A 20,276-nucleotide genomic window follows, 5' to 3' on the forward strand; every position below is an offset into this window, starting at 1 on the left:
TCCATTTTCACGTCACACTCATCAGTCCCATCTCACTTCTCCTTTCCGAATAAACTCTTTCCTTTGTAAAGGTCCTTGACAAGATAACTAAGTCTTTCTACCTGTGACTCCTTTGTAAAGGTCCTTGACAAGATAACTAAGTCTTTTTACCTGTGACTCAAATAATTATTTTGCAATATATATCAAAGGCTCAATTTGTGGGTAAGTAATTTTTAAACGAATGAATAGAGGAAACATATTGTTATAGAGCCACAGTCTTAAATCCAGCGTGAGCCAAGAAATCATATTGTCCAATTACCTTCTATGGAGTATTGAAAAAAAAACAAAAATTCAGGCTCAAATAAATTAAGTTGGTCCCTTTAATATGATACTTACCATATGGGTAGGTCGGAACCAGGCAACTGGAGCTCCTGCCTTCCTCCCCCCCACCCCCACCCCTTTTTCTTTTCTTGACTTCTTAGTGAGTAAAGATTTCTAGCTATTTCTCAGTGAAATTAATCCTGCTCAAGTACTTTCAGAGGGAACTCGGCCTATAATGTGACAAGTAACTAAAATCGCTGGCCACACTCACTATCGAGAATGCAGACTTCTGTATTATCTCTCTGAACGTTTTGATAGTGAGAGAAATAGGGAAAATGGCCTCTTCTCAGGAAACAGAATGGCTCAGATCTGCTTGCCCAGCCTCCCCCACAGTCCTGTTTGCTAAACCTCCCACATCCAGGTTCCTTGTTTAAGTCCCTACAAGCACGATTAAAGTTTCGCCTCCAGGTTGGTCCATTTGCCCCGAATCCAAGTCAAAGGGGCTGTAACTGTAACCTCAGACCTTAGGGTCTTGTCTCTTCCTGGATTAGCTTTCACGCTCAAAACTGTAAACCCACAACTCGCAGCCAATGGGGGACGGGTGAGCAGGGGAGGCAGCAGTTGCTTCAGAGCAGTTGCTATATAATCTTTGTTACTGCGCAGAGCTGGCGCACTCACCTGTTTCCACCTGTCTTGTGGGTGCTCCTTCTCATGAGAAAGAAAGAAAACAATGGCTATCTCTGATTTAACTTCTTGTCTTCAGAAATCTTCTTTTGGGTGGGCGACTGTCAACCCGCTCAGTAGGATTAACTCATAGATGAAATTAAATCATTGAGTGGGCTCTTTTTCCCAAAATACATTACACCGACTGGCAGGCAAGATTTCAGAGAGCAAAAGTAGTAGCTTCTGCTCTGACCTGTCTCCTCCTGATGAGGTGAAGAAAGGATACCTCAGATGGTCCCCAGCCATGCGCATCACCCCGGTGTAATTAGGAATGGAGAACTCAGAAAAGAAGCACTATAAAATACAGAAAAGACTTATATATTGGTTGGGGATGGTGGCAGTAGGCTAGATGGGGGCTTATTTGAAAAAAACTATATTTATTACTTGAAAGCTTGGTTTTAAATATGTGTCTCATTTCATATGAGTGGCGAAAAATGGATTGTCCTACAAATGAATTAGGGCAAAGAAGGGTATGCACCTGGGGGAAAAAAAATTTTAAAGCTGGCTCTCTACCTAACAGCTTATACCAATGTGTACTCCAGGTGGATACATGTGTGAGTATATGTATTTCCCCCCTCTGGTTTTGGATTACTACTTCATATTATTTCTCTTTGATTCCTATTTTTTTCTCTTTTTTTTTTTTTGTATGCTGTACAGCAGGGTCACATTTCATTATTTTTCCATGTAAGTATCCTATTTTTGCAGCACCATTTGTTGAATTTTTAGTGTTTTTGTTTGTTTGTTTGCTTGTTTTGGAAGTGCATGGACAGGAATTGAACCCGGGTCTCCTACATGGCAGGCAAGAATTCTACCACTGAACTACCCTTGCACCCCCTCCTCCCTTTGTATTGCTTTTTAAATCTTATTGATTTATATTACTTTATTCTATTTGTTTTTGTTATAGGTCACCCAACATCCATTTAGCAAGTCAGGAGCATATCTTTTTTCTTTTTTTTTTTTTTTTTATTAATTAAAAAAATTAACAAAACATTTAGAAATCATTCCATTCTACATGTACAATCAGTAATTCTTAATATCATCACATAGTTGCATATTCATCATTTCTTAGTACATTTGCATCGATTTAGAAAAAGAAATAAAAAGACAACAGAATAAGAATTAAAACGATAATAGAGAGAAAAAAAAACCTATACCTCACATGCAGCTTCATTCAATGTTTTAACATAATTGCATTACAATTAGGTAGTATTGTGCTGTCCATTTCTGAGTTTTTATATCCAGTCCTGTTGCACAGTTTGTATCCCTTCAGCTCCAATTACCCCTTCTCTTTTTTTTTTTTTAAATTAACGGAAAAAAAGAAATTAACCCAACATTTAGAAATCATACCATTCTACATATGCATTCAGTAATTCTTAACATCATCACATAGATGCATGATCATCGTTTCTTAGTACATTTGCATCGGTTTAGAAGAACTAGCCACACAACCGAAAAAGATATAGAATGTTAATATAGAGAAAAAAATAAAAGTAATAATAGTAAAATCAAAACAAAACAAAACAAAACAAAAACCTATAGCTCAGATGCAGCTTCATTCAGTGTTTTAACATGATTACTTTACAATTAGGTATTATTGAGGAGCATATCTTTTAAATAAATGGTCAATTTTGGTACCCAAAGAATGAAGTCCATCATAAAAGATCATTAGTAACACATTAGAACTTTAAAATTGGCTACTAAGTATTAATAAACTTAAATAACTTACATTATAGATATCCATGCAGCAAAAGTAAATAACCAAGTAAATTAAAAGTGTAGATCTAGGGAAGAAGATCTGTCAAATAGCTAACTTCTTAAATTATAGAATTCTTAGATGAATGCATTCTTTAACGTAATAGCTATTATCGTTGCCATTACTACTTAGCCATATTTTAAAATAGTAGATCTTTCTCTGAACGCTGACATGATACTATGTCTGTTACATTATATTAAAGGGAAAAATACATTTTTGTCCTAAAATAGTTTAAGTATAAATAATAACAATTAGATTATCTATAAAAGTATTTCTTTCCTAAAAATTGTGGTCGTGCTATGGATGTTGATAAATGTGTCTGTGTACATAAACGCATAGGGGAAAGGCTGGAAGGAGACACAATGAAGTCGTCCTAAAAGAGGCTAACTTTGGGTGGTGGGATTGGAGTATGTGAAGAAATCACTTTTGCTTATTATTTAGATTTTTGCATATGAATACACATTACTTTTTAATGCTTTCATCTGCATTTTTTCCCATAAATCAATAAAAGGGAAGTGGGTTGGAGCAAAGAAATGCGAGCTGACTTGTAGTAAGCCAATTAATGAGCAATTTTTTCAGGGTGAAAGATAAAATTCTTTCAAAGGATTGATTTCAGCTGTGATACAATAAAGTGTCTTTTCATGAATTTTGTGCTTTCAGTAACAGTTTTTATTTGTCTTAGTAATAGGCATGGTGCCTCCCTTGTATAGAACAGTGAGCTTGATACGGAAAGCAATGTAAATATGGCTAAAACAGCTTCTTTTCTTTGGAAGCAGGAGATATGTGCGCAAAAAAAATAATACTACAAAGCATAACATGATGTATGTTTGAAGAGGAACAGAGTTTAAATTTGCCAACTTTTTTGGCATTCTAGTGGAGAGAAAATGTTATTCTTTCTGGAAAAATTAGGGAAAACTTTAAGGGAAAAATCGCATTTGATCTGGACTTTACTCTAACGGGCCTAACTACATCTCAAGTGATGGAATAAACTGCTATTTATGAGTAAGAAAACTCTTGGAATGTTTAAAGAATAGAACGCATGATTAGACAGTGGGTCAAATTACTAGCACAGCCAAAAATACTTTGTATTTCAGAAGTATTAAAAGACCCAATTCAGTTTGGAAATATCCACCTTTATCATTCTTTATAGTTAATCCTACTGGCAACTCATGGAGGCCAGATCAGCAAGGAAGTGGGGCCCAGGTGCTGTAACTTCATAGAATCAGTTAAAAGCTCTAACCTAACCACTCTTGCTGAAGTATCAGAGGTTGCAGTTCTAGGGTTGGTTTCTGGAGCTTTGACAGCAAACACATATTATATGAGGATTTAAGGTGAGGTTTTTCTGTTTGTTTGTGTGTTTTCCTGGAGAATAAACCTTTTGCTTTAGGCAAAGTTGGAGAATTTACTTGTTCCAGGCTTCCTGCTGGGTGCTTTATGTAATTTGTCTCTTAATGAATTAAGGAAAGAGGTGAAATTGAAGGAGCTGGGAAGCCTGAGAGGAAAGGTTTTTTTTTAAAACACTTCCAACAAATATAGATAAATGTGAATATAAAGACGTGCTCCAAATTTAGGAGGGGCTGTTAAGAAAGAGGAAAGAGGAGTTACAATCTAACTTCTTACCACTTTTTTTTTGGGGGGGGGCCATGTTCTTTTTTTAAAATATTTTTATTGATAAAACAAAACAAAACACAAACACTAACATTCTTAACATATGGACATTCCATGCTTTGTGTACAATCAATGGCTCACAATATCATCACATAGTTGTTTATCACCATGATCATTTCTTAGAACACTTGCATCACTCCAGAAAAACAAATAAAAAGAAAAAAGAAAAAAACTTGTAGATACCATACCCCTTACCCCTCCCTTTCACTGATCGCCATTATTTCCATCTACCCAATACATTTTAAACTTTGTTCCCCCTATTTTTTCTTTTTTTTTTTAACTTTTTTTATTAATTAAAAAAAATTAACAAACAAAACCTTTAGATATCATTCCATTCTACATATACAATCAGTAATTCTTAATGTCATCACATAGTTGCATATTCATCATTTCTTAGTACATTTGCATCGATTTAGAAAAAGAAATAAAAAGACAACAGAAAAAGAAATAAAATGATAATAGAGAAAAAAAGACTATACGTACCATACCCCTTACCCCTCACTTTCATTTACCACTATTGCAAACTGAATTTATTTTAACATTTGTTCCCCCTATTATTTATTTTTATTCCGTATGTTCTACTCTTCTGTTGATATAGTAGCTAAAAGGAGCATCAGACACATGGTTTTCACATTCACAGAGTCTCATTGTGAAAGCTATATCATTGTTCAGTCATCATCAAGAAACATGGCTACTGGAACACAGCACTACATTTTCAGGCAATTCCCTCCAGCCTCTCCACTACGTCTTGAACAACGAGGTGATATCTACTTAATGTGTAAGAATAACCTCCAGGACAACCTCTCGACTCTGGAATCTCTCAGCCATTGACACTTTGTCTCATTTTACTCTTCCCCCTTTTGGTTGAGAAGTTTCTCTCAATCCCTTGATGTTAATTCTCAGCTCATTCTAGGGTTTTTCTCAGTCCTTCAATGCTGCGTCTCAGCTCATTCTAGGATCTTTGTCCCACATTGCCAGGAAGGTCCACACCCCTGGGAGTCATGTCCCACGCAGAGAGGGGGGAGGGTGGTGAGACTGCTCATCATACTGACTGGAGAGAGATCCCCCTATTTTTTCTATACCTCTTACCACTCCCTTTCATTGCTCACTAGTATTTCAATCTACTCAGTTTATTTTAACATTTGCTCCCCCAATTACTTATTTAATTTTGAATCCATATTTTTACTCATCCATCCATACTGTAGATAAAAGGAGCATCAGACACGAGGTTTTCACAATCACAAAGTCACATTGTGAAAGCTGTATCATTATACACTCATCTTCAAGAAACATGGCTACTGGAACACATTTCTACACGTTTCAGGCACTTCTCTCTAGCCAAACCATAAACTAAAAAGGGGATATCTACATATTGCATAAGAATAACCCCTAGGGTAACCTCTCAGTTCGGTTTTGAAATCTCTCACCCACTGGCAATTCATTTTGTTTCATTTCTCTCTTCCCCTTTTTGTTAGAGAAGGTTTTCTCAATCCCTTGATGCTGAGTCCAAGCTCATTCTAGGATTTCTGTCCCATGTTGCCAGGGAGATCCACACCCCTGGGAGTCATGTCAGGGGAAGGGTGGTGAGTTTGCTCGCCTGTTGGCTGAGAAAGAGGTCATATCTGTGCAACAAAACAGGTTTGCTGGGGGTGACTCTTGGGCCTAATTTTAAGTAGGTTTAACCTATCCTTTGCGGGGATAAGTTTCATATAAACAAACTCCAAGATTTTGTTTTGACAATTCTTACCAGTTTTAAATGGAGAGTTGGGGCTTTGAGATTATTAGAGAGAAATGTTTTGAAATATTAATACTGTGCGAACAAGTTTTAATGCTATTGATGATGGATGATGGTAGTTTTTTTTTAAAAGATACCCGAGTGCAGAGGTCACTTGTTCTGTGTCTTGCTTCTATCACGTAAGACTCTTACAGTTAATTCTGCAGGAATTAATATATACCATTTATTATATTCTAGGTGCTGTAACACACCTAATAAATTAGAAAATATAAGTTATCTCACAAAGTATTGAATAAGTAAGGAAACAGATGCTTGGTGTATACTGTGTATATATATATATATATATGTATATATATTTGCTTCCCCATCTTTTTGGTGAGGGAGACTTTTTTTTTCTTTTCTTTTCTTAAAGAAATCTAACAAACATGTTATCACTAGTCATAAAGTCCTATCTTTAGTGGGAAAACATGAGACCAGTTAACAAGGACATGCTTAAGAGGGACATTTGCTCTGTGACAAGAACTGTCCTCAACACTCACATATATTAATTTATTTAATCCTCCCCAGAATACTCTGAAATAGATTAATTCTAGCCCTATTTGTAAAGGAGATGACAAACTCGAGATCCACAGAGGTGGCCTAGCTTCAGAGTCCATTCTATTAACCATCAAGCTATGGGGCCATTTCCACAGATAAGTGAACCACAAATATCAAACTCAAGAAATTCATAACTGACAAAAAAAAAAAGAAAAAAAACTTTGCTGGGCAGTGATCTGAGTCAAGTCTAATCACTGAAAGTGGATGGTGTCGAGTGAGTCTCCCCTCCCTCTATTATCCTATGGTAATTAGTGCCAGGTACTGCTAGGGGACTCTGCTTCCATGTTTCTCTATTTGCAGCTACAAATGTTGAGGTCAGAGAAGAGCCTACTTTTTAGGTCAGCTTATGATATAGCTTTTAGAAGAGGCAATAGAATCTCTTGAGCTAAAAATAAAGTGGAGCCCTCTTCTCAACTCTTGCCTTTGTCTGAATATTAGGATGCTAACATATAAGAAAATATCTTCATTGGGGTGAAGTCTCTATGGTTGGAGAGAACTCTAGAGAAGAATGGGGGTTCTGGGCATAGGAGTAAGTTCATGAATGTAGGATTTCATGGCAATAACCAGGTACTATATAAGTTTCCTTGACTTCACGTGTCATAACTGAGCACTAAATACCTTTAGGAGCCTCACACAAAGAACTAAGTCAGTGTTGTGATTTGTCACTAAGACTGAGGAAGCTGAAAGAAGAATTGAGGACTGTTTTTAGGAAAAGCACTATTAAAGATTGAAATGCTTTCTGGTAGATAGAGCCACTGGGAACTTAATACCTATTTTGTGATCAGACACTGAGCCAGGACACTGAGGTTTTACATATATTCCCACTTTTCCACATATGCAACCTCCTAGATGCCCTGCCATGCCCCCTCCATCCTCTTCTAGTCTCTTATGGTAGTAGTTCTCAAGCTTGGATGCATATTAGAATTACCTGGGGAGTCAAAACAAAACCTGTCTCTTCATTTCCTAATATAACTCATGTAGATAGTTTGATTGAATGTCATAAGTACTTGGAATCTCAGGTAGCACATGAGATTTTGTTGGTTTGTCCAGAGTGATGCCCCAGTGAATCCCAGAATGATTTGATCAGTGACTGGAAAAGTATTTGCAAGCCCCCTTCGGGGAATGGTGAGAGTGGGGAGAAATTCAACTTCCCCAAGTTGAATTCTTGATATTCTCACAAGCAGTGTGGACAACCAAAGCTATAGGCTGAGACCCCAGTCTTGAGGTTTGTTCACATGAAACTTAACCCCACAAAGGATAGGTTAAGTCTACTTAAAATTTAGGCCTAAGAGTCACCCCCAAGAGAGCCTCTTTTGTTGCTCAGATGTGGCCCCTCTCTCCAGCCAACACTACGAGCAGTCTCACCACCCAACCCCTTTCTGCATGGGACATGATTCCCAGGGGTGTGGACCTTCCTGGCAACGTGGGACAGAGATCCTGGAATGAGCTGAGACTCAGCATCAAGGAACTGAGAAAAACCCTAGAATGAGCTGAGAATTAACATCAAGGGATTAAGAGAAACTTCTCAACCAAAAGGGGGAAGAGTAAAATGAGACAAAGTGTCAATGGCTGAGAGATTCCAAACAGAGTCGAGAGATTATCCTGGAGGTTATTCATACGCATTAAGTAGATATCACCTTGTTGTTCAAGATGTAGTGGAGAGGCTGGAGGGAATTGCCTGAAAATGTAGTGCTGTGTTCCAGTAGCCATGTTTCTTGATGATGATTGAACAATGATATAGCTTTCACAATGAGACTCTGTGAATGTGAAAACTGTGTGTCTGATGCTCCTTTTAGCTACTATATCAACAGAAGAGTAGAACATATGGAATAAAAATAAGTAATAGGGGGAGCAAATGTTAAAATAAATTCAGTTTGCAATAGTGGTAAATGAAAGCGAGGGGTAAGGGGTATGGTATGTATAGTCTTTTTTTCTCTATTATCATTTTATTTCTTTTTCTGTTGTCTTTTTATTTCTTTTTCTAAATCGATGCAAATGTACTAAGAAATGATGAATATGCAACTATGTGATGATATTAAGAATTACTGATTGTATATGTAGAATGGAATGATATCTAAAGGTTTTGTTTGTTAATTTTTTTAATTAATAAAAAAAGTTAAAACAAAACAAAACACCTGTCTCTTCCCTCTAGAGGACCAATTCTGATTGAATTGGTATAGGTCTTTGTCTAGACAAGTGGTTCTCAACATCTGGAACTAAATGGCAGTACAAAATCTGGAGACCCTACCCCAGATCAGTTTCTCTAATCAGAAACTCTAGGGTTGTAACCCAGTGATCCATGTTTGTTTTTTGTTTTTTTAAATATTTTTATGGATAAGACACCATACAAACATTCCATACATGGTGTACAATCAGTGTACAATATCATCACATAGTTGCATATTCATCACCATGATCATTTTGTTAAATATTTGCATCACCCCAGAAAAAGAAAACAGTGAAAAGAAAAAACTCATACATACCATATCCCTTATCCCTCCCTCTCATTGACCACTAGTATTTCCATCTACACAATGTATTTTAACTTTGATCCCCCCTATTATTTATTTATCCTTTATCCATATTTTTTTACTCATCTGTCCATATTCCGAATAAAATGAGCATTAGAATCAAGGTTTTCCCAATCACACAGTCACATTATAAAAGTTATTATCGTTACACAATCATCTTCAAGAATCAAGGCTACTGGAACATAGCTCATCAATTTCAGGTACTTCCCTCCAGCAACTCAATAAACCATAATTAGTGTATTATTATACACTAAGATAAGGGGTATCTATATAATGTGTAAGAATAACCTCCAGAATAACTTCTCAACTCTGTTTGAAATCTCTCAGCCACTGAAACTTTTTATTAACTCATTTCTCTCTTTCCCCTTTCGGTCAAGAGGCTTTCTCAATCCCTTGATGCTGGGTCCTGGCTCATCCTGGGTATTCTGTCTCACATTGCCAAAGAGATTCATACCCTTGAGAGTCACATACCATTTAGAGGGGAAGACAGTGAGTTCACCTGCCAGGTTGGCTTAGAGAGGCCACATCTGAGCAACAAAAGAGGTTTTCTGAGAGTGACTCTTAGGCCTAAATTTTTAAAAATTTTTTTAAGTTTTTTATTAATTAAAAAAAAATTACAAGAAAGAAATGCAAACATTCTTAACATTTGCTCATTCCATTCCACATATATAATCAGTAATTCACAATAGCATCACATAGTTGCATATTCATCATCATGATCATTTCTTAGAACATTTGCATCAATTCAGGAAAAGAAATAAGAAGACAACAGAAAAATAAAATGAGAACAGGAAAAAATTATACATACCATACCCCTTAACACTCCTTTTCATTGATCACTAGCATTTCAAACTACATTTATTTTTACATTTGTTCCCCCTATTATTTATTTTTATTTCATATGTTCTACTCATCTGTCAACAAGGTAGATAAAAGGAGCATCAGACACAAGGTTTTCACAATCACACATTCACATTGTGAAAGCTATATCATTATACAGTCATCATCAAGAAACATGGTTACTGGAACACGGCTCTACATTTTCAGGCAGTTCCCTCCAACCTCTCCATTACATCTTGAATAACAAGGTGATATCTACTTAATGCGTAAGGATAATCTCTCGACTCTGTTTGGAATCTCTCAGGCATTGACATTTTGTCTCATTTCATTCTTCCCCCTTTTGGTTGAGAAGGTTTTCTCAATCCCTTGATGCCAAGTCTTAGCTCATTCTAGGATTTCTGTCCCACGTTGCCAGGAAGGTCCACACCCCTGGGAGTCATATCCCGTGTAGATAAGGGGAGGGTGGTGAGTTTGCTTGTCGTGTTGGCTGGAGAGACAGGCCACACATGAGCAACAAAAGAGGTTTTCCTGGGGGTGACTCTTAGGCCTAATAGGCTTGACCTATCCTTTGTGCGGTTAAGTTTCATATGAACAAACCCTAAGACTGGGGTCTCAGCCTACAGCTTTGGTTGTCCACACTGCTTGTGAGAATATCAAGAATTCAACTTGGGGAGGTTGAATTTTCCCCCATTCTCATCATTCCCCAAAGGGGACTTTGCAAATACTTTTCCACTCACTGATCAAATCACCCTGGGATTCATCGGGGCATCACTCTTAACAAACCAACAAAATTTCGTGTCCTAAAAAAAATTAATTAATTAAAAAAAAAAAAAATCTCATGTCCTACCCAAAGTTCCATATACTTCTGTTGTTCAACCAACTATCTACATAAGTTATATTAGGAGATGCAGTTGTCAATATATGAATTTTGTCCCAAATAAACATCCTTTGCTTTAGTCTCACACATAAGTTGAAATTTTAAAATATTAATTACCATCTATTTTCAGCACCCTGCAGTAATGAAATTCCTTTGTTCTTCCTCATGCAAAAACATTTTTAAAATTTGCACATTTAGTCACTATCATTATACACTCTAAGCATTCCTAGATTACACCATCTCAATCTTTATCATCTATCTTTCTTTCTGATTTCATTTATGCCCCCACTTAGGCCTAATTTTAAGTGGCTTAGCTTTAGACATGCTTTCATCTGCCTCTTACCCAAACCACATTTCCTCCTACCCTGATTCCATACGAGAGTTTGCAACAGGTATGTGAATGGAGAATAATATTCTGACAAAGGTCTAAGGTAGAGAGCTTAAAATCCCAGACAATTTCTATACTGAGTAAGAATGACAATTAAAAAGAAGACACTGAGTGCCTGAGATGAAGGAGTTGATCATTAGCTGACACAAAAGATCAGAATGAGTTATTTGTTTTCTTTCTTTCTCAATCTTTCTCTGCTTCCCCCAAAAGGACAATGGCTGCCTTGGATCTACCAAATATCAAGGAAGAGCTGACTTGTTCTAATTGTTTACACTATTTGACCAAACCAGTTGCAATGGAATGTGGACACAAATTTTGTTATGAATGCCTCTTAAGAAGTTGGAAGGACACCTGGGGTGGAGGCATCTGCCTTATATGCAAGAATATTTACAAGTTGAGAGATCCAAGGTATAATCTGCAGCTGGGAATGATGGCTATGATAGCAAAGCATCTGAAACCTCACTTAATAGACTTCAAACATCACTACTGTAAGAAACATGAAGAAAACGTGAAGAGGTTCTGTGTGGTAGAGCAGATGCCCCTTTGTGAGATATGTATTCTATCTAAGGAACACGAGTCTCATATAATATTCACCATTGAGAAGACAAAAGAAATCATCAAGGTGAGGTTATCTTCTCTTTGGAAATGCTAAGGGCTCATTCTCATTCATTCTCTCCTCTTTTAATATCTTGGGTCTTCCCAGTGATACCTACTATCTAGATTTCCTCTATTCCCCTATCTCACTTGTTGGCAGTGGAGACTCAAGAGCTCCATTTTTGACTGAGGTTAACTGCTAATTTTCACATCCTATTTCATGCCCAAGTTTCTGCTAAAACTTACATTTTATAGATCTAACAACTCCAAAGGCTTATATTTTATAGATCTAACAACTCCAAAGAGGGGTTGATAGTGCTCTTTCTTTTTCAGGAGGAGGTCAAGGAAATTCTGAATTTTCTACACAAAGCATTAGCATCTCACAAGAGAGGACTTCCCTTGGAGAAAAATGAACAGGTAAATATGCCAGAGGTTCTTCTGCAAAAGGATGCCACATGATCAAGAAGGAGTCTTCAATTGGAGTCTAGAGTCATAGATTGTAGCTCCATCTTTACCACAGAATAAGCACCAATTTGCTCAAGTTAGAGGAACTAAACTCTACTAAAGGATGGAAAATAAAAGTTCCAGCTTCAAGGAAGCCCATCTTGTGAAAGAGCCTAAAAGTAATGGACAGTCAGAATCTATAGTGCAATGGTAGTAGTTGATGTATCAGGAAATCAAACCCACACATGGTTTCTAAGAAATATTTAAGAAGTGTTCTCTAAGACACTTCTTCCACTTTAATATGATGTGGGGAAATGGGGAGGTCAAGATGAAACAATCCTTATGTACAAAGGCCTGGAAGTAGGAGTAAGGCAAAAATTCTTATCAGATTGTTTGGGAGAAAATAGGCAGTCTTATAACGCTGAAGAAAACTGACATGATTCTAAAGTAAAATTGTTTTGACTAAAGTCTTAAAGAAGATACTGGAATAACTAGATTTTTTTTCTTTCTCCATGATTTGCTGAAGCTTGGGGTTCAAAAGAGGTAAATCTAGCACCAGGGATAATGACAGTTGGTTACAATGCTTAGCTTTAAAAGCTAAACGGGATTAATGGTTATGGTGATGGAGAGAAGTAGACGTATAGTCGATGTCCAAGGGAAACTAGATAGCTAAGGCTCTGTGATTAATTATAGACTTGCAGAGAGGAGATACTCATAGACCATTCCAATATTCTTGAGCAACTGAATGGATATGGTAACCTTTGACCTAGGGAAAAAGATGGTTTTGTTTTTTGTCTTCTGTTTTTGTTTTCTCTTCCTTTGTATGTGTAAGAGGGATCCTAAATGAATTTTATTTTGGACATGTTGACTTTTAGGTACATGTAAGATAGGTGAATAGAGATTTCCAGCAATCCATACATATATGCATATGAGCCTGAAGATGAGAAGAAAGAACTAAACCAAAGATAAAGGTTTGCTATATAGAAGGCAGCCAAAGAGAACCAACAGTAGTCCAGAACAGAGGTGAAATTCAAAGTTCAATTAAAAATCAAACATCCTTGGAAATTATGATATTAGGCCTAGAAATCCATAGTCGGACTAGAAATGACATATTTCTCTAACGCAATCTAATTCATTCATAGTTGACAAATAAGGGAATTGTTTTGGTAGGATAAGAAAATCACATTATTCAAACATGACTCTTTCCCCTGCACATCAAAGTTTTCTTCCTAGTTCTAGCAGTCGAAGACAAAGTACAGTAATGCAGCCAAATGTATCAAATCATCAAGGTGGTAATTTCTCCACTGACTGTTCAGCTCATATTCTTCTGAGCTCAGTTTGACCACATATTCCATCTTGGACATGCTCATTTTACTGTTTTCACAACCTATGTGCATTTTGTCCTTGGCAGCTTCAACCCTTCTCTAAAACCTCCCTTATACAATATCTCACTTTTGTAAAAACATTAGTCCTATAGTTTCCATATTTTTTTTTTGTTTTTAGTTTACCATGTTTTTTAGTCTGCCTGTGTGCTTTTGTGGGGTTTGTTTGTTTGTTTAGGGTCAATATTTTTGTAAGCATCTGGTTATATACATGGCTTAAATATTCTGCTCCAACACTTATGGAAGCAGTTTTATTTTTAGTGCATGATTTGGCAGAGTGTATGAAAATACATCATAAAGCAGAAATGCCTATAGATGGGGAAAATGCAGTGTTCCATCAAGATCAAACACTAGCTTTAAATTAAAAAGACGTTGAGGCATATTAAGAGCCAAAGAATGCAAAATCCATCAACTGATGTCTCTGTGTGTGTATGTCGGAGGGTGTTCTAGGCTTCATAAGCAAAAAGTCAGAACGGTCCTAAAAAGAAGCACCCTAAGTATCTGCAGCCTCAAAACTCAGGACCCCCCCTTGTATCTCCAACCATATGTAACCTCGTTTAACCAAGAAGTTAATTTTTTCCTAGTGAGATGGCACTTTTTAAGCCAAGGAAGAAATAATAATAACCAGACTATAAATATATTAACTACACTATATAAAAACGTATTCAGCATTTATATGTTTAGAAGAACTTGGCTTGATATGGTAGTAGCCATATAACTTCAATTTAAAACATGTAATAAAATCATTGATTATATTTAAAATTCTAAGTAGAGATCCAAAAATATATAAAACATAATATTAAAGAACTTCACGTTCACTATTTATAAGCTTATCTTATCGGGTAGATCATTTCATGATTAGAGAATTCTAGGTCAGACAATTAAGTATTTAAAGATACTGATTAATAAACTGATAAATGTAGCTTGACTATCTGAAATGGCTTGGCTTTATAATAGGGACCAAACATAAGGCCCCCTAAACAGTAAAATTTGCTAGGATTATATTAAGAATTTAAAGAACTTTGAACTGGCATTTTTAAATGCAATACTTCTGAATAGTCTAAGTATAAAAACACTGCCTTTTTAGGTATCCTTTATTGAAAATTCATATGTTATAAGAAACCCCATGATGGGAAAACGCTAACATTTTCAAATCCTTAAACATTTTGAAAGAGCAAGATATAGTTTATCTAGGTCATGGAAAGAAACAAAGGATGTTTGTTCCCTAGTTGGTAGTAGCTTTTCCTTCAAAGCCACAGTACTTTTAAAGAAGAAAACAAGCTTTTGTTTAACAATTGGTCCAACAATGATTACCTCTAGAAATGAGCCTGAGGGACTAAAGAAGTTAAATCAGGAGGTTAAGAGCATCTTTGCTTTCCCTGCACCTTCCCCTACATTCTGCCTTCTGAGTTTGAGCTCTCTCAGTGAAGCCATTCCAGACTTCTATGGATAATTAACTTCTTCTTACATATAAGCCTCAAAATCCACTGCACCTTTTCTTGTTGGCACTAGTCAGTCTTGCAATTTCTTCTTTGATGCCTTGACTCTTTAATACTATTTTGCATTAAATGTTAATTCCCCTATGACAATGGTTTCCAAGCTATTTTGATTATGCTCAATAGAAAAAAAAATGTACTTTGACATGATTTGGAGATACACAGTGCAGGAAGCATTCTTTGCTTTGCTCTGGAAAAGGTACTCTGATTCTTCTAATTTTTAATGCGGGTCATGATTTACTAAGCTGACACAGCAACCTGCAGGCTAGAAAAACTGCCCATGAGAATGGCTAGTGTGTTGTTTCTTTTCTTTTAAACGCCATTGTGTTCTAACAGGTCTGTGCACATGGAGATAAGTATCAAATAGTTATTTGATAAACAAATGGCTGGAGGAGAAATTCAACTTTTATCTTCTGGTATACTGTGGTTCTTTGAAAGATTCCCATTGAAAAAGGACTTGGCTTTTTAGATTGTACAACCACCAGTAAAAATATATACATACTAGTTATAAATCTCTATAAGATGGAGAATGGGATATGCCACTAAGTTCAACCAATACGAAATTAAACTGTTACCTATTAACCATCAAACCTGAATCTTTTTATAAATGGGTGAGAAATTGAACCAAAATAAAGGGTCAGAATCTGCCAGTTTCTACAGGAAACTTCTCAGTGGAAATGCTTTTGCAGAACATGGGCAGAGAAAAAAGAAATCTAAAACCAGTGGCAATTTTTGCTTGTTGGAATGTTTTTAAGACGTTAAGTTCACTGTCTCCTGTGAAAAGAAATAGATATGTCCAACAAGTCTTTGGAAAATTGGATACTTTGTGTATTCGAATGAACTTTTGGTTCAGGTAGGAGGTTACTTTTTATGCTTTTTTGTTGTTGTTCATTTGTTTTCATTAATTTTTAAATTTTTAAAAAATATAACCAGAAGCAAATGCAAACACTCTTAACATAAGATCATTCCATTCTACATATATAATCAATAATTCACAATATCATCACATAGTTGCATATTCATCATCATGATAATTTCTTAGAACATTTGTATCAATTCAGAAAAAGAAATAAAAAGAAAACAGAAAAAAATTCATACATACCATACCCCTTACCCCTCCCTTTCATTGGTCATTAGCATTTCAGTCTACTAAATTTATTTATTTATTTATTTGCACAGGCAGACACCAGGAGTCAAACCCAGGTCTCCGGCATGGCAGGCAAGAACTCTACCTGCTAAGCCACCGTGGCCCTCCCTACTAAATTTATTTTAGCATTTCTTCCCCCTATTATTTATTTTTGTTCCATATGTTTTACTCATCTGTTGACAAGGTAGATAAAAGGAGCATCAGACACAAGGTTTTCATGATCACGCAGTCACATTGCAAAAGCTATATCATTATACAATCATCTTCAAGAAATATGGCTACTGGGATACAGCTCTACATTTTCAGGCTGTTCCCTCCAGCCTCTCCATTACATCTGTTTGTTTGAAATTGTTTTTATTAATTTTTAAATAAAAAAATAACAAGAAAGAAATACAAACATTCTTAACATATGATCATTCCATTCTACATATATAATCAATAATTCACAATATCATCACATAGTTGCATATTCATCATCATGATCATTTCTTAGAACATTTGCATGAATTCAAAAAAAGAAAAAGACAACAGAAAAAAATTCATACATACCATACCCCTTACCCCTCCCTTCCATTGATCACTAGCATTTCAATCTAAGTTTATTTTAAAGTTTGTTCCACCTATTATTTATTTTTATTTCATATGTTTTACTCGTCTGTTGATAAGGTAGATAAAAGGAGCATCAGATACAAGGTTTTCACAATCACACAGTCACATTGTGAAAGCTATTGGGACACAGCTCTACATTTTTAGGCAGTTCCCTCCAGTCTCTCCATTACATTTTAACTAACAAGGTGATATCTATTTCATGCATAAGAATAATCTCCAGGACAACCTCTCAACTCTGTTTGGAATCTCTCAACCATTGACACTTTATTTTGTGTCATTTCATTCTTCCTTCTTTTGGTCGAGAAGGTTTACTCAATCTCTTGATGCTGAGTCCCAGCTCATTCTAGGTTTTCTGTCTCATGTTGCCAAGAGCATCCACACCCCTGGGAGTCATGTCCCACATGGGGGGGGGGGGTGAGTTTGCTTATTGTGTGGGCTGGGAGAAAGAGGTCACATCTGAGCAACAAAAGAGGTTCTGTTGAGGGTGACTCTTAGGCCTAATTTTAATTAGGCTTAGCCTATCCTTTGTGGGGTTAAGTTTCATATGAACAAACTCCAGGACTGGGAGCTATGCTTTTGTTTTGAAATACTCTCAATCAAGCATTTTTTAAAAATTTCTAAATTAAGCTGTATCAAAGTTATTCTAGGTTTGTTTTACAATATTATTTTTGCCCAATAAAATAAGCTTGCATTAGAAATATTGACCTGTTTTCTATATCCAAAATAAGATGTAGGAGTTGCCTGAAGAATCCATTTCTAAACATATTTCTTTCTCCCCTCAGGTACCAAGTTGTAGTTCACTAAAGTAAGTGTCTGTGTTAGTATAAATTGCCATGTAACAAATTATCAAAAATGTAGCAGTTCAAACAGTGTCTGTTTGAGTTCACAATTTTGTAGGTCAGTACAAAATTGTGAACTGAGTGGCTGAGTTCTCTGCTCAGGGTCTCATAAGGCTGAAATTGAAGTTTTGAGTGAACTGCATTCTCATCTGGAGTTTGGAGTCAGTCCACTTTTGAGTTCTTTCCATTGTTGGCACGATTCAGGTCCTTGAAGCTGTAGGAGTGAATGAGGACCCCGTTTTCTTGTTGATTATGAGTTGGAAGTCCCACACCACACCTAGAAGCAGCTCTCAGCTCTGCCAGATATTCTCCCTCCAAAGGCACCAATAGTGAACCTCCCCTGTATCAACTTTCCCTCATTACTGAAAGCTCCGCCCCTTTTGAGGACCCGTGTGATTAGGTCAGACCCATCTAGAGTAATTTCCCTATCTAAAGGTCAACTGATCTGGGACTTTAATTACATCTGCAAAATCCCTTCACATAGCATCCAGTTTAGTGTGTGTTAATCTTAGGGGTGTTGTCAGATCTCTTCTTACCCCAGTGCCCATTCTGAATCTCTGTATATTCAAAGGAGGGCTTACTTTTTGAAGGAATCCATTAAGGGTAGAGAATAAGGAAAACGATCATTTTCTCAGCATTGCCTAAACAGAGCTTAACTCTATTTGCGTTCACAGGTACCATTCCAAGAGAACTAACTTTCCCAAGGTAGTTTTGAGAGAGTTGAGCATGCAGCAAGGATGGTTAGAATGGATGAGGACATTTTCAGGTGAGGCTCAGCAAGGGTGAAATTGAACTGTTTTAACAAGAACACAGGATTGAATTCTCTGCAATTCTGCCTTGTTTTACTTCTCCAACTTGGAGCAGTTAATAGAAAACTAAACCATATCTATATAAGACTAAGAAATGAAAATGTTCCTGGCCCAAGGACTCAAATATAGACATTTGCTTTCCTCCTATCTCTCTTTCAGAAACTGCCAGTTTTAGGAGATGCTTTTGGTGTCTAGATATCAAGTCTTATGATGTTTTTGTCCTTAAGACTAAATAGTTTAGAAGGTGTAAGTAATTGAGTTCTTTCTACTCTCTTCTTGACTTAACACTGCTCCCTCCATAGCCTCACCTCTCACTCTGAAAAAATAAAAAATAAATAGAATGAATACTGTAAATCCCATGGTAAGAAGTTCATATAAAGCTTTTCAGGCCTTAGCTTTGGTCTTTTTCTAACTCATTAGAATCAGCCTGGGCCATGATTAAAAGCAAAAGTGAAAATAATGTCAGGTTAACAAGGTAGGAAATTATTTTACTCATTCAATATCTAGTAGCCACAATGGATTCATTTCTTGTTTCCTGTTTCTCTGAGATGAATGGGTCCATTCTATGAGTTATTTCATAGTTCAGGGTGGCTACTGGAGTTCCTGCCATTGCTTTCATATTGAAGGCAAGCTCAAGGAGAGAAGAATAATCCCCTCCCCTGAAAACGTTTCTTAGAAATTGCACAAAATTTAGACTTAAATCCAGTTGGCCAGAACATAATGACATGACCATGCTTTCCTTCAATTTCATTGGAATTTTTTTTTCTAGTGGATATAACTCTGGATGAGGAGACATCAAGTCCTTATCTCATTGTGTCCCTGGATTTGAAGAGTGTGGCTAACACAGGAGTCAAGCAGGATCTGATTGACCACAGAGAAAGATTTGATTATCCTGCCATTATGGGAACCCAGGTCTTTACATCTGGAATGCATTATTGGGAAGTGATTGTGGGAGAGAAAAATGAGTGGGAAATAGGGATCTGTAAAGCATCCTTGGTTAGAAAGAATGCCGCTTTCTCCAATAAGGATCTATATTTGTTGAAGTGTGCTTGGCATGGAAAAAACTATGTCTTCTGTAACCCCAATTCTTTTGTATTAGTTCCTCTTGCAGAGGCTACTACAAATGAAGTGGGGGTTTTACTAGATTATGACTTGGGGACTATGTTATTTTATGATGTTCCAAGAGACTGTCCCCTTCTTTGTTTGCCACTTTTGTCATTAGGACCACTGCGTCCTATCTTTTTTCCCGGTTCTCCCAATATACACGGGAAGCCTATGCCATTAACTATCAGCCCAGTACGCAAACCTTAATAAGTAAAAACATCCCTTTAACTCTTCTAAGAAAAAAACAAATCTGGATTAAATTTAGAGAGATTTGGAACAAGCTGGTAGATAACATGTAAACATGGTTGCTACCCCAAAGAGTTTATAATTAGAATTGTAATACACATTGACATAGTTTATCAGGTTAAAAACTGAATTAATTGGCTGAAAAAAAATACTATCTAATTTCAAAATTGTAATGACTAGAATTTTTAACCGAT

General features: G+C 36.4%; 1 protein-coding gene across 1 annotated transcript; it reads left to right on the forward strand.

Annotated features, from left to right (window-relative positions):
• Positions 1–19: 19 nt before the first annotated feature.
• Positions 20–20,276, forward strand: LOC143669779 (E3 ubiquitin-protein ligase TRIM11-like). The gene is made up of 6 exons (XM_077144375.1): positions 20–201; positions 11,623–12,034; positions 12,340–12,423; positions 17,867–17,889; positions 18,598–18,689; positions 19,502–20,276. The coding sequence occupies exons 2-6, from the start codon at positions 11,627–11,629 to the stop codon at positions 20,041–20,043; spliced, it is 1,149 nt and encodes a 382-aa protein (XP_077000490.1). The 5' UTR covers positions 20–201; positions 11,623–11,626; the 3' UTR covers positions 20,044–20,276.

Source organism: Tamandua tetradactyla, chromosome 26 (assembly GCF_023851605.1).
Source record: "Tamandua tetradactyla isolate mTamTet1 chromosome 26, mTamTet1.pri, whole genome shotgun sequence".
Lineage (NCBI taxonomy): Eukaryota > Metazoa > Chordata > Mammalia > Pilosa > Myrmecophagidae > Tamandua > Tamandua tetradactyla.

What these genes read in the sequence shown, in the direction of transcription:
- LOC143669779 (XM_077144375.1), top strand. Translation starts at nt 11,627, where the DNA reads ATGGCTGCCTTGGATCTACCAAATATCAAGGAAGAGCTGACTTGTTCT. An exon ending in AGACAAAAGAAATCATCAAG is followed by an intron (nt 12,035 to 12,339) that starts GTGAGGTTATCT and finishes TTTCTTTTTCAG; the next exon opens with GAGGAGGTCAAGGAAATTCT. An exon ending in CCTTGGAGAAAAATGAACAG is followed by an intron (nt 12,424 to 17,866) that starts GTAAATATGCCA and finishes TTCTCCCCTCAG; the next exon opens with GTACCAAGTTGTAGTTCACT.